A 14,948-nucleotide genomic window follows, 5' to 3' on the forward strand; every position below is an offset into this window, starting at 1 on the left:
AGGTGCTCTTCAAAGTTCGAGGCGAAGACAACGACGTCATCTAAATATACCAGACACGTTTGCCACTTCAGGCCTGCAGAACTGTATCCATTACTCGCTGAAACGTCGCTGGTGCGGAACAGAGACCAAATGACATCACCTTGAACTCAAACAGCCCATCCGGAGTGATTGAATGCTGTCTTCTCGCGATCTCTTTCGTCGACCTCAATTTGCCAGTAGCCGCTCTTGAGGTCCATCGATGAGAAATATTTGCGTTGCAGATGCGGTCCAGTGTGTCGTCGATGCGGGGGAGGGGGTGGACGTCCTTCTTGTTATGTTGTTCAAGCGGCGGTAATCCACGCAGAATCGAAGTGCGCGTCTTTCTTCTCACTAGAACAACCGGTGCCGCCTATGGGCTGTTTGAAGGCTGGATGACTTCGTCGCGAAGCATTTCTTCGACTTGGTCCCGGATATCTTGTCGTTCTCGCGGTGACACACGGTAGGGGCTTTGACGGAGAGGTCGGACGTGTTGATCTGTTATAATGCGATGCTTGGCAATTGGCGTCTGTCGCACCTTCGGCTATGTCGAAAAACACTCACTGTAGCTTTGAAGCAAGATTGTGGATCTGGTCTTGTCTGTTCCGGTGCAGGGCTGGGTGATGTCGAAAGTGGATGGAGTTCTCTTGGTCAGTGCGAATCTTCTGCGGAGGGGTCGGAGAGGGCGAAGGAGTCTCGTACGTCGGATATTTCTTCGATGAAAGCAATCGTCGTTCCTCTGTTAATGTGCCGGTATTCTTCGCTGAAGTTAGTCAACATTACTTCGGCCTGGCCATTGCGCAAATGTGCGATGCCCCCTTGCGATGCTGATTCCTCAGTCTAGGAGCAACTGCATGTTGCCCTCGATGATGGCTTCAGCGTTAATGCTTTCGTGGCGCCTACGGTCACGATAACGCTTGATCGGGGTGGGACGCTCACTTCTTCCTCCAGGGACACTTAGGGCAACGAGATTTTCCCGAGTTTTCATCGAAGCGATGCTTCGTCCGTCGAAAGCGTGATCAGCTTGGATCGCAGGTCGATGATCGCCTGATGCTCATTAAGGAAATCCATACCCAAGATCACTTCGCGGGAGCATTGCGGTATAACCACAAAGGTCGCAGGATAGGTATGTCCTTTGACAGTCACTCGCGCTGTGCATCGTCCTGATGTCGTAATGAGGTGGCCCCCTGCGGTGCGAATTTGTGGGCCGTCCCACAGGCGTTGTGACTTTTCCTCAGCTGCGCAGCGAATGTTCCATTCATCACCGAGTAATCGGCTCCTGTGTCGACTAGAGCGGTAACTTTCCGGCCGTCGATAGTCACTTCTAAGTCAGAGGTCCTGGCTCTTGCATTGCACGTCGCTCTCGGCGTCGGGTCAGGCTTCGTCGCGTATGCGAGTCGCGGGTGGGGCGTGTGGTCGAAGCTCCTCTGGGTGGTGGCGTCGTTTTCAAGGCAGCCTGCGTCGTGTTCGGGGTTCTCATTGTGTGCGGCGTCGGTGCAGCGAGTGCCGGTTCTTCGTGCGCGTCCGCGGGTGCAGCGTCTTCATGGGGCGTGGTCGGTGGAGGATCTTCGGCGTTTCGCTCTTGAGCAACCTCACCTCCAGAGGTTGCTGCCTTTAGTTTCCCCTGCAGGGGCTGGGAGACCTTCCTCGTACCGCGGCTGCTTAGCTGCGGCGGTGGCGACCCAAAGCGCGAGGTTGACGGGGATGGTGAGCGCGAAAAGCGTTCGGCGAGTACTCTTCTCGACGCAGGTACTCGTCGATTTCCTGCGGACGTTGCCCGAAGCGTGGTCGTGGGGCGTTAATGAACAAATCCGCGAAGACCGATACGTCGGTACGGGCAGTGACGAAGAATATGGCCGGCCTCACCGCAATGGAAGCACAACGGCCGGTTGCCGGAAGTCCTCCAGGCGTCGCATTTCCTGGGGCTTGAGCGTCGGTCATAGGCTGGGCGGGGCGGGGGCTGGAGGCGCGTTGTGGAACAAGTGGCTCAATCTCGGGGAGTACGTGGGGTTGTCGTTGGGGCTGGGCAGTCCTTACTGCAGCGGCGTAAGTCATAGCCTGGGGTTCTATGGCCGTCGGGGTGCCAAGTGCCTGTTGCAACTTCTTCCCGTACCGCGTCCATCAGAGTACCTGCTTGTGGCTGTGGGAGGATGGCAGTGATCGCGTAGCTCGTCTCGGACGATTTCGCGGATAACTTCCCGCAAGCTGTCGCTGGTGGTGGCGGCGAGTCCCGAACGGATTGCACAGGCAGAGGAGGGGCGGTTGTACTGCCGAGCTCGGACGTCGAGGTCTTCTCAATCGTGCAGGGCCCTTCTTGCATGAATTCCTTGCACTGTTTTTGGCGGCTGGCGGACGAGGCTGCCAAAGAGTTGTTCTTTCACGCCGCGCATTAAAAACTGAACTTTTCTTTTCCTCGGTCATCCCGGGGTCGGCGCGGCGAAATAGGCGCTTCATCTCCTCGACGTAACCGCGGTCGGGCTCATTCGGAAGCTGGATCCTGGACTCGAGGAGTCGTTCGGCTCTTTCTTTCCTCCCGACACTGGTGAATACATTCAATAGTTCGCTCTTGAATAGCTCCCATGTCGTAAGGGACGACTCGTAGTTTTTCGTACCACGTGCGTGCGGAGCCATCCAATGAGAACACGTGTCGAATTTTTGCCGCATCATCCCACTTTGTTGAATGACGCCACGCCCTCAAATTGATCCAACTATTCTTCAGGGTCTTCGCCTAGGGATCCATTGAAATTTGGCTGCACCCGCGGCTGCTGCAGTATGATCCTGGTGTCGACATCTTCGGTGAGGTTGCGGTGCTCGTAGCCGCGTCTTTTCGCTGTCTGGTGCGGTCCGGCAGTTTCCCGAACTCAGGCTCCTCTCCTGGATGACGTCGGCTGGCTCGCCTGAGCTGCTGGCTCGTCCTCGGGTGCGAAGCGCGCAGGGCTGGCTTCACGACTTGAAGGGGGGCGTCCGGAACATGGAAGGCTACCCAGCACCTCCACCAGATGTCACGTAGTGGGGTGACGGCAGTCGAAGCAGCGATGAAGACGGACGAAAGGGTCTTCTAAAAGAAATGTTTATTGGGCTGACTTGCACCCAAAATGGACTGAATCACTCGGCGGCGGCGAAGCGACAAGCGTGCTCGGCGGTCGTCGAACAGAATGCCGGCCGCTGTCGGCCGTGCTCAATTTAAAGCTGATAGCGAACTTTCGAGATAAAGAGCACAAAGTTACTAGAACATTCCGGAACAACGTAGAATCAACTCTGCCTGGCTGCGATCAATCGAGATAAATCTAGTCGCGTCTTGCGTCGCAAACAAAGCGATAAAGTGATGTGGCGGCAGATTTGAAAAACGAGGAACACTGCAAATATTCGCGGCAATATGTAGCTTCTAGTCAGATACTCAAAAGAAGCACTGTAACCTGTCTCTAAGACAGCTATGGTCGCTTACTGCTTAACTAAAGCAAATATGCAGCACTCATTTTGCTGACGTAGCCAGAGCAAGACGCCGCGGTCCGCACCCTCCCTACTTGCAGCGCTCCACGCGGCGGCGTCGGCATTCATCGCTCTCAGTGCCACCAGGGAAGCCACGGTCGCTCTCTAGCCAGTATATTCTAGGTACTATGCAGCCGCTGGCTTTTTTTTCTCACGCATTGCTGTATTAGCAATTTGCCAAACGCTGGGCCAGTCAGTTTCCTTGCATATGGGTGGCTCTAGATTTCGTTCGGCGAACTCCAACACGTTTAAATCTGAACTCTAGTTTTTTACAGTTATCGAAACTAGCATGCCGGCCTAATGACGGATCGAATAGTGTGGGAATAAACGGGGTGAATCTGTTGAGATAACTTTAAGCTGTTTTGTAAGATCCACGTAAAGATATTAGTTCGATGTTGTCATTTAGTTGAGTGTTCCTTGCTTTCGGTAGAAGCTTATTCTGATTTCAAAGATTTAAAATGAATTACTAACATTCTTAGCTGAAACCCCCACCTCAGATTTCGCCCATGTTTGTCAGCCCGAAGCCTCTCGCAGGAGGGCCATATGCGACGGTGGGCAGGTGGCAATCTACTCAACAGGTTGTAGGAAAAGCTGCTAGTAAGCTTCATCGCCAACAATGTAAGATATTTGTTGTCAGAACTCTCTATGGTCACGAGTGGGTATCGAAACCGCGGTGGAGCTAACAGATTAGATTCACTGTTCATTACATAACTGCCAGTTTCCCGCGCTGCGGTTTGAATGTCGTCGTCTTCGCCAACTTCCATACGTGGGCAATGCATCCACAACACCGCGGTCGCATTGTCCTCTCAAAACGACCATCGAGTGAAAACCGAATAGCGAAAGCGCTGAGGCTAAAGCGAACACTGAGTGAAAACTGAAGTACAAGCACACTTAATGTGCATTTGGCCTAACCATGCACACTAAATCTTCCTTCATTTTTTTAATGCAATGACCAAACATTTCTCACAAGGATTGCCCCTGCTTGAAGTTGTTGACGGTAATACGTCGCGGAGCTTTTTAATAACTGAAAAATGCTGTTTTTCCAGCAATCTTTTTTATCTTTTACTCCCATCATATTGTTCAGGCATATTGTTGCGGGAAAGAATATATTTACAGCTATGTACACCTGCGAAGGAACCGCTACGAGCGGCGCTCAGAACACAGTCAGAACTCGTTGTCGTCTTCGTCTTCGTCCACCCTTTCACTTCGCTCAGTCTCGTCGTCGCCTTCCCGCTTCAGGACCCCCGGCTGATGAGACGCCGTCTCGGCGTTAGAGTGGCGACTTATGAGCGTCGTGATATGGTTTTAGGCGGCAGACATGGACGACGTCGGTGGAGGGGCCGGAGGACGATGGCGAGCACGCAAGGGTGCAATTTCATAGTTAACGTCTTGTGTCCTGAGTGCCATTCGTAGCGGTTCCCTTCGCTGGTGTACATAGCTGTAATATATTCTTTCCCGCAACATATTTGGTGGAGGTGCGCCTTTCCCCTACGTCTACCAACGACGGAGCTCCGCAGCGGCCGACAGCTGCTTCGCTCATCATGACCCAGGACGCCTGCTAGCAAGCATCAGAATCGGCCATGCCATCGCTCGTTCTTTCTGCTCCTCGTGACCCTAGGACATTTCCTGCACCGACAACGATGACGTGGACGACTGGATCCAGATGTATGAACGCAGTGGAGTACATACAACCACTGCGATGCAACCCTTATGCTCGCCAATGTCATTTTCTACCTGAAAGACACTGCCCGAGTCTGGTACGAGACTCACGAAGATGCCTTGACCAGCTGGGACGTCTGCATGCAGAAACTGCGCGACCTGTTTGGACGCCGAACACTCGCCGCTAACAGGGACCCTGCATCCCGAGCTCAAACTTCTACGAAATACTATGTTTCGTACATTCAGGACGTGTTGGCCGTATGCAACAAAGTGGACAATAACATGTACGAACCTGACAAAGTGGGTCTTGTGTTGAAGGGGATCGCCGACGATGCCTTTAACCTGTTCGTCTACAAAAATTGCACTACAGTCGACGACATTATTAAGGAATGTTGCCGCTTCGAGGAAGCTAAGAGCAGGCGTATTAGCCAGCCGTACACACGCCTCCCCAACACGGCTGCCACTTCCTCATGTGAAGACCTGCTGCACCGGAAAACTCCTGCGCCTCCAGAAAATGTGACCCGCAGCATTCCATGCGAACTCGATGCCATGTCTCCTGCCTCCCTGCACCTACGTGATGGCGACAACCACTTCCCCACCATCTCTATGGTACAAGCCATCGTTCGTCAAGAGCTTGCAAATCTTGGCCTCCAGCCCGTTAGCCCTGTACTTCCTTCATACCCACCCGACATCACTGCGATTGCTCCTGACCGACCTTCCTACTTCGCTCCACGTCGACGTAACCCTAACGACTGGCGGACACCCGACGACAGGCCCATTAGTTTCCTCTGCCACCGTATTGGCCACATCTCCCGTCACTGTCGCAATTATTGGTCCCGTCGTAGTGCATACAATCTTCCGAGCTCTCACCGCAACGACGAACAGCCCAGCCACTTCACGCCCCCTCCAGCCCGGCAGAGTGCTAACAGTCAACGGCCAGTTTTCCCCGCCCCCAGCCTCTCCCCATCCCCCTGCGTCAGCAGTCTCGTTCGCCCCTACGCCGTCGCTCCTCTCCTGGCCCCTACGTACGCTGGCAATCGGAAAAATAGACACTGCAGTGTCTGGAGGTAAATGCTGCAGTACAGCCCCAGTCCCAAAATCCTCGCTTAGCCCTCCGCGCACACAAAAATTTGCTCGCTTTTCATGTCGATGGAGTCCCTGTGAGAGCCCTGATCGATACGGGCGCGCACGTGTCCGTCATGAGTTCAACCCTCCGACGCCGCCTCGGAAAAGTACTGACCCTTGCACCCACAGCCGTTCTCCGCGTTGCCGACGGCGGAACGCCTCCTTTGGTTGGACTGTGCACAGCCCGTGTGACCATTTCTGGCTGCCATACATCCGTTCTATTCTCTTTTCGGGACTAGTGCCCTCATGACGTCATTCTTGGCCTCGACTTCCTGTCTGAGCATTCAGCCCTCATCAACTGCGCCACCAGTGTTGTCTAGCTTGACCTTCCCCTTTCTGCTGAGTCACCGTCCCCAGTTGTACCTCGCCTTTGTGCTGTCGACTTTGTCCGTCTAACGCCTAAAGCCGCCACTTACATTTTCTTTCTCATCTGTTCCTCCTGTCCCTGATGGTCCCTACGCAGTCAATCCGGACCTTGACGTCGACCTCTCGCGAAGTATTGCGCTTGCGCACACTGTCTGTACAATGTCGGCAAACCGAGCGTACCTTCCGGTTCTGAACTTTGGCTCGTCTATCCAACCGCTCCCGCAAGGCATCTCACTCGCCACGCTCTGCCCGGCTGCCGAATTTGTCATATCAGTCGTGGACACCTGCTGACCTTCTACTCATCAAAGCCTGTTGCCTGCGGCCACATCAACCAAGGACACTAACGAACGACTACGCCGACATAATCTCTTCTGACCTACCGCCGATGCAAGCTCAGGATATTAGATGCCTTTTATACTCTTTTCGCGACATCTTCGACTTTGATACCCGTGTTTTGGCTCCTACCCCTGTAGTGACGCATCGCCTAAGCACTGGTGATGCCGCTCCTATCCACAGACGCCCGTACCGCGTGTCCAGCGCTGAACGCACCGTCATCAATCAAGAGGTGGACAAGATGCTCGCAAAAGACATCATCAAGCCCTCGTCAAGCCCTTGAGGTTCACCAGTTGTCCTGGTAAAAAAAGAAGGACGGCAGCTGGCGCTTCTGCGTTGATTACCGACACCTAAACCGCATCACAAAAAAGGACGTATTACCTCTCCCGAGGATCGATGATGCATTAGATTGCCTCCACGGGGGCCAAATATTTCTCTTCAATTGATCTTCGATCGGGGTACTGGCAAATTGCCGTTGATGAAAAGGACCGCGAAAATACCGTTTCGTGACGCCTGATTGCTTTTATCAATTTAAAGTCATGCCATTCGGACTCTGTAACGCGCCGGCTACCTTTGACCGAATGATGGACTTCCTTCTTCGCGGCTTTAAGTGCTCAACCTGCCTCTGCTACCTTGACGATGTTTTGGTTTTCTCGCCTACTTTTACCCCGCACCTCCACCAAATATGTTGCGGGAAAGAATATATTAACACCTATGTACACCAGCGAAGGAACAGCTACGAGCGGCACTCAGAACACAGTCAGAACTTCGTTGTCGTCTTCGTTCACCCGTTCACTCTCTCAGTCTCGTCGTCGTCTTCCCGCTTCAAAGGTTACATTCTATTTAAACGGTGTTATACTCCTTTGAAATACTTCCTTTCTCCTAGGCAGTTGTTGTTATCTTAGCAAATATGACTGGCTCTTCGGCTCCTGTATTTCGTGAATAATTAAATAAAAAGAATAAAATAGAAGCATGAGGCACTGATATTCATTGGCAAATTCCTGCACTTCGTCCTCTATTGTAACCAAACTGCAGTGAGGCATCACGAAAAAAAGTCACAATATAACACAGCGAAATGCACGAGGATTTCTTAAACCTCTGCTGAAAAACGTTGCCTAAAATAGCAAACCATTGGACCGTAATAATGGCTTTTTCGGCTAATGCACCAAAAAACAAAAGCGCTACATTTTGCTCCCACGCTAGCTTTTGCCTGGTCCTGTCATTTTGTGTGCCTCTTTCTACGTCTGTCGCGCCGTCTTGTTTCGTGAAACAAAAAGTGCAGCAAAGAGCGTTTTGTTTCACCTCCCTGCAGATGACATTCGCCATGAGTCGTGTCATGAAGCTCTGCTGCGCAGAAGAAATGGAATGGGACGAGCCGGACACGGCGCCAGAAAAGAATCGGGAAGCAGGTACGACACACGCGCCTCGCTTCTGGTTGCATTAGAAAGCGTATTGCTAGGAATCACCTCCCGGCAATTCTTGTTTACAGTCAGCGAATTAGCACACTATTCAGAAGCAGGAGATGCAGACAAAGTAGATGTGAAGGGAGCACAGCAATGGAGAAGGGCTAAAAGAAATGGAGGATGCGTGGCTCTAGACCGCTGCTACGACTGTAGTCACCGAAAAGGCTGCTGTATATCAGTCACCGCTGGGCGTGCTAATACTGTTTTCTCCCACCACTAGTTCACCGAAGTGCTGTTCTCGGAAGCAATGCTTGCAACACTGACATTTACTGCACATACAGCATCGTCGTGACGTCTACAAGTGGCAAGGAAGCGATTAACTAGACTATCAGTGTATGGTCAGAGACCTCATGAAGTGTTTGGAATTTCTCATCCTGGAAAATTTTCTCTCCTGACTATTTTCGCCAACCAGGTGCAGTAATGTGGTTACCATAAAAGTTCATACCCTTGAAGCTGTGAAGAACTACATTTTAGTAGTCGTCTTGAAGCCCTTTCGCTTTAATGAGCACAGACTTTCGCTGTTGCTCCAAATAGTGGTACTCTCGTCAGAACAAAAGTGACGAATAATTTGCTTTCCATTTTTTATATAAAATAGAGCAGGCCAATGATTTGGCTAAAGCAGCGGTCGTTTCCTGATGGAAGAGCTAGAAAGAGATGAGCAAAAGGAGATAAAGAATAGCTGATGAGGCTGAAGAGGGAAATTGCCCTTCCTCTTCTACAGTAAAATTGATTTGCAGAAACAACAAAATTTTGACCTAAAATAAAAGGTATAAGAGTAAAATAACGCTTAAAAGTAAAGTATGTTTGAAATTCTATAACAAAACAGAATGAAAAACACATCTGACATGGTATAGTTTGGGGGAAAATTTGTTTTGGCCAAATTATAGCAAGAAAATGTTCGTGAGTATGACTAATTCTTCCCATTCTGAGAGGTTAGGCAGAATCCGGAAGGTGTAAGTTAACTTTATGCTTCGCTTTAACCTCAGGAAAATTAAATGAATATTTCACTCTTCATTTTAAAGGTATTCATAAGGTTCAATGTGGAGTAGAACTATGCTTGGATTTGATAGGCAACTGTACTTGAAAATTGGGAAGACTCAGGTTAGTTTTCAATTGTTTGCCCCACATCCTAATTCAATACACTGCTGAAAGGCAATAAATGAAAAAAAAGCTTTATTTCTCTATTTGGCCAGGTGAAAAGGGTGGCTAGATCAAAAAGCTACTTCACTGCAGCTTAACAGAGCTTCAGCCGTCAACCGGCAATAGAAACCGATATAAGTTCATTCTACAGTATGAAGCAATATACCCACCATATAGCAGTTAAGATGGAATATATCACAAATGAAACCCGTTTGCATACCTACGACATACAAATGTTATACAAGAAAAATTTGTAAAAGAATAGCAACATATAAGGAAGGATCAAAAGGCAAAAGTCATTATACGCAGAGCACAAAAAAGCATTAAGCATAGTGAACGAGTAAAGCGCAGTATATTATTAAAAATTACACAGTAAAAAATACGCATAAATACAATTCTTGAAGAAATGGAAGTAATGATAAAACTACCCTATACAACCAGATTACAAAATTTTGAGGTTGGTAAACGTGACTAAACTTGTTTGGCTTTTTGCTGTTAATGTTTTGATGTCAATATCCACTGAGTTACAATGGTTTAATGTAGTTCGCAATGTATGCTGAATTCTATCTCGGTTGCCGCGTGTGCGCGAAAAACGAACATTCCAAGGTGGTCGATTGCGTTAGGGGTACGTTGCAGTGATGTTGTATCAATGTTGAGAAATACATCCAATCAGCCTTTAATATGTTTGCAATAAGAACATAATAGTGCGTAAGTGTACAAGCCGTGGCACGTGTACTCTAATGACTCTGTGTTTTTCAAAAAGACGCTAGGTGTGTTCTAAACTGCAAACTTTTGATATCGCACGGACCAACTTTTTTTTGTACTGCAGTAAGTTTCGGCAGTTTTCCAGCTGCACTTGTGCCGAAGCACATTGTACACAGTAACAGCCAAAGAGGGCATAAAAGAGCAATCGCCTCATCGTCGGCGGGAGAGTTCGGTGCCGGGTTCATTTTGTCGACATGTATTGCTTAATATATAATAACTGATATGCCGCTTATAGGATATCTTGTGATTATAATGCTGAGTGCTTTCACAAAGATTGCAATCAAAACACTGTAACAACGAAGGAAAATCAAATCAGAATGTCGTATACGTGCGGAAAAACTCACCCGTTGTGTTTGTTTCAGTCAGCGCAAGGCGATTTGTTTTCTACCATTCTAAAACTGCATCAAAGCTGAAGTGCCTTGGTAATAATGCACTCCTAACTGCAGAGAAATCACCTACGTAAATAAAAAATCTACAAATTTTGGTTATCCGCACTATGGCGGTTATGAGAAAGAGCAAAAAAAAGGTCCCAAAATACTGCCTTCCGGCAGCATTTATATCATTTCTCCTCAGCCGCAATTTGTATTTGCCTCCTTTAGCATATTCCGATCGGCCCGTTAGGAGCGAACGAATTCGATGCTTGCCTACTCCTCTACTTCCTTAGCGTTCCATCATATCCAGCCCAATGGTTTGATTTACACGGTCAAAAGTTTTGCTGAAGTTCATATAGAGTCTAAGTGCCAATAATATATTTTCCATGTTTTACAATCTTTATTGCGGCACCAAAAAAACTTTTGCGTGGACCAATATTACCTAAACCCGAATTCATGACATGTGACATTACGTTCCCTGCAGGAACTCTTAAATAGAGCATTATTCATATTTTCACACATTTGAGAGAAGACAGGTGGAATTGAGACTAGACAATTCAGAATGTGTTTTTATCCACGCCTTTATCGATTCCCGTCTCTATACCTACCTGCATATATATGAAATTTCTTGGTATGGTGTTGCGCACACGGTGAAACGAACACAGGAAGGAGTAGGACGACAGAAAGAGCGCAATCTATCAACTGACTTTATAGCTATCACAGCAACATATATATGCAGTGTGGGGTTGAATTGGGGAGATAATTTACGTTCTCCCCACTCAATCGCGGCTGACACGGTTCAAAGCCGCCCGGACCCCACCCCGTGACCGCGTACGCTACCGAGCGCTCGCCGACCACGGCGGGCCTTGCTCTGGGGGAACAAAGGAACGACACATTGGCTGACACAAACAGGCATTTATTGCTACAGAAACAATAACGCCAGCTAGCAACAAGGTACACTAATGAATCAAGGTCGTCCGACTCACCAGCAAGGCTCCGAACGAATGTTCGCCCGCGCTAGGGCAAGGGATATATACTCCGAAGGCCGGACTGGACGAGTACGGGAGCCTGTCTCCCCGTCGCTTCCTCGCCCCGCCGGCGAAGAGCGGAGCCGCGAGCGACACGTCCGCCCGCGCCGACGATCCCAGCCGAAGCCCCCATCTCCCGCGCGCTTGTTTCGGCAGTCTCCCGCGCAGCGATGCTGGCGCCCTCTCTTGCCAGTTAATGTAACTGACAAGGGAATGCGCTCAGCCTCGAGGTGAGACTGCCGCTGCACGGTGCCTCGCGGGAAAGCAAACTCAGGGGGCTGCAGGGCAGGTCCCCACATCCCTCAACCTTAAATAGACCCACGCGCCTGAAAGTACATGCTATGGAGGCGTCTCCTGGTCTTCATGTCCTTGAGACACGTCTTACAGCGGAGGTCACGCCGACAGCGTCCACGCAGTCTTCCGCGGTGTTCCGAAGGCGGCGAGAAAGTCTCCGCTGGGACGACTCGCATGGCCCGGGGACTACCGTGTTCGCAGGCCCGCGAATAAAAGGCCGGTGGGAAAACTGCAGGCCAGGATTCTGCAGTAGTCGCCAGGGCAGCAGCAGCCGGAGGTGACTGCTGACTGGTCTCGCCACAGCTGCCCCGGATGGATGCGGCGAACAGGATACAGGCCGCACCGTCGCAGCAGGTGGCAGCGAGACGATGTGCACCGGACAGCAAGCCTGGGTGGCTCCACCGGATCTGCAAAATTGCCGAAACGCTCTCGGCGTGCCTTTAACGTAGGTCACGGGAGGGGAAACGGCATCCGCAAGGGCATCGTGGCACAATGCCTAACTCGCTAGCAAAACGTGTCGGCGGCTGTGCAAACGCAAAGCTCGAATGAACAAAGCCCTTTCTTGAGATGAACGAGACTGCTCAGTTCGTGCGAGGTTACAAGAAAAAAAAACGGGTGGGCAGCAAAGTGCGCCCCCTCTCAACGACACGGTCCGGTGGTCGTGTCTCTTTTAACGTGGTGCAGGCAGCTCCGAAAAGCCTCAGGCCTAACTACCACTCCGACAAAGACCGTGACCACAACAAAGACCCGAAACGGGTTATGTGCGCGCAGCCGTGAGGAGACGTCAGCTTTGTGGGGTGGTCCTACCCCGCTCACTGCACAAAGCAGCTTCTGAGCGGACGGCGCCCACCGTATCGAATGGTGTCGGAGCGCCCGGTGCCGAGCTTCAATACCAGCCAGCTCGTAGCGGCACCCGTGGCCCCAGGCCACCCGGCTCCCGGAGCCGCGACTCCCAGAGTCGAAAAAGAGACAGTAGAGAAAATATATACAGAAACTCGGACCACCCACGCGGCTTCCGTACTCACTCGCTTCGGGCTCGGTGACTCCGCGGGCGCTAGGCCTCGCGCTCCCTCGATGCGGACCAAGTGATTCTCGCGAAGAATCTCCAGGGAAAAAAATGTGCTGAGCATGTCGAAAAGTTCAAACATGCTGCAGTGCAATACTGGCACTCAAGAAAGCATGCCGCAGGTCCTAGCGATCAAAATTCACTCTAGCCCTAGCACTTGTCAAGTCCGGACAAGGAGCGTTCCCCGAACCGAACCGACAGTCGTCCAATGTTCCAAGAGCAGGCCCCACGTTGGGCTGCCAGATGTGGGGGTGACTTGGGGAGCTAAGTACGTTCTCCCCGCTTATTCGCGGCTGACAGGGTTCAAAGCCACCCGGACCCCACCCCGTGATCGCGTGCGCTACCGAGCGCTCGCCGACCACGGCGGGCCTTGCTCTGGGGGAACAAAGGAACGACACTGGCTGACACAAACAGGCATTTATTGCTACAGAAACAATAACGCCAGCTAGCAACAAGGTACGCTAATGAATCATGGTCGTCCGACTCACCAGCAAGGTTCCGAGCGAATGTTCGCCCGCGCTAGGGCAAGGGATACATACTCCGAAGGTCGGACGGGACGAGTACGGGAGCCTGTCTACCCGTCGCTTCCTCGCCCCGCCGGCGAAGAGCGGAGCCGCGAGCGACACGTCCGCCCGCGCCGACAATCCCAGCCTAAGCCCCCCTCTCCCGCGCGCTGGTTTCGGCAGTCTCCCGCGCAGCGATGCTGGCGCTCTCTCTTGCCAGTTAATGTAACTGGCAAGGGAATGCGCTCAGCCTCGAGGTGAGACTGCCGCTGCACGGTGCCTCGCGGGAAAGCAACTCAGGGGGCTGCAGGGCAGGTCCCCACAGCAGAAAAAACACATGCAAAAGAAAAGAGGAGAGGGAACAAAGATGAAGTTTGTGACAAGTCAAGTCTGCATGTGTCAACAAAAGCAGCGGAGAAAATTTTTCTCTTTATCATAAAGGTGACTGAGTTTTCACTTACACAACTATCACCTGATAGTGATACCTCTTGAGCACAGTCGTTTATACTTTTTATTTTTTAGAGCGAAATTTATTGCCCCAGGGCATCAATGATGGGTGAAGGTGTGATGAATGATCTAAATTAATGGAAAAAGGTTAGCTGATTTGATGAAGTCCAGTAGAGAGCGATGGTACGGTCCCTGCGTCCAGGGAATGTATGAAAATGGGTTGCTTGGTGAAAGACCTGCTACCATCAGGTGCCGGATCCTTGTAGGCTTGAGAGCTGGGCAGTCCCACAGTAAGGGATGAATGTCGGCCTCAATGTCTTCGTGTTTACTACCGGACACCCTGGCCGAGAAAACAATTTTCGGTACTGAGGCCACTTCCGAGTGATAGCTGCTGTGAGGGCAACCCCGGCCTGGATCCTCTTAAGCACAACCTCCTCTGCACGGGTAAGACCGCGGGGGAGCGTTACCGCACACGGAGGGATGACAGCGCGTGTGCGGCACCTTAGGAGTTCATTTCTTGATGGAAGGAGGGTAAAATTGTCAAAATGAAGGAGCCGAGGCGGTGATGAGTTTGGATCCGCAAGGCGGGTCTCTAAATCTGCCTGGCTTTGATAGGTCAGCAGATCCCGTGGGACCCACTGAATACGTACTGGCTGCGGGATGCGTGCCGCGAGCCGGTGGATGTCCTGACATATCGTGGGACAGCGGCTAACACGTCGTAGCAACCGGACAACTTGAAGGGCGTCAGTGCGGATGACAACGCGGGCCACAGGGAACATATTTATGTCGGCCACAGAGCAGAGTGCTCCTTGTACGGCAACGAGCTCAGCACAAAAGGACGAAGGGGGTTTCGTGATCTGAAACCATGAGGTTTGATTCAGGGC

At 51.1% G+C, this 14,948-nt stretch overlaps 1 protein-coding gene across 7 annotated transcripts in view; it reads left to right on the forward strand.

Annotated features, from left to right (window-relative positions):
• Window positions 1–14,948, forward strand: part of LOC144107794 (multidrug resistance-associated protein 1-like) — a 592,391-nt gene that overhangs the window by 362,911 nt on the left and 214,532 nt on the right. For all 7 annotated transcript variants that reach the window (XM_077640975.1, XM_077640979.1, XM_077640978.1 and 4 more), the window contains one exon: window positions 8,300–8,396. In XM_077640975.1, coding sequence (XP_077497101.1) covers window positions 8,300–8,396 — 97 coding nt within the window. The remainder of the gene's footprint in view (window positions 1–8,299; window positions 8,397–14,948) is intronic.

This window comes from Amblyomma americanum, chromosome 10, assembly GCF_052857255.1.
Source record: "Amblyomma americanum isolate KBUSLIRL-KWMA chromosome 10, ASM5285725v1, whole genome shotgun sequence".
NCBI lineage: Eukaryota > Metazoa > Arthropoda > Arachnida > Ixodida > Ixodidae > Amblyomma > Amblyomma americanum.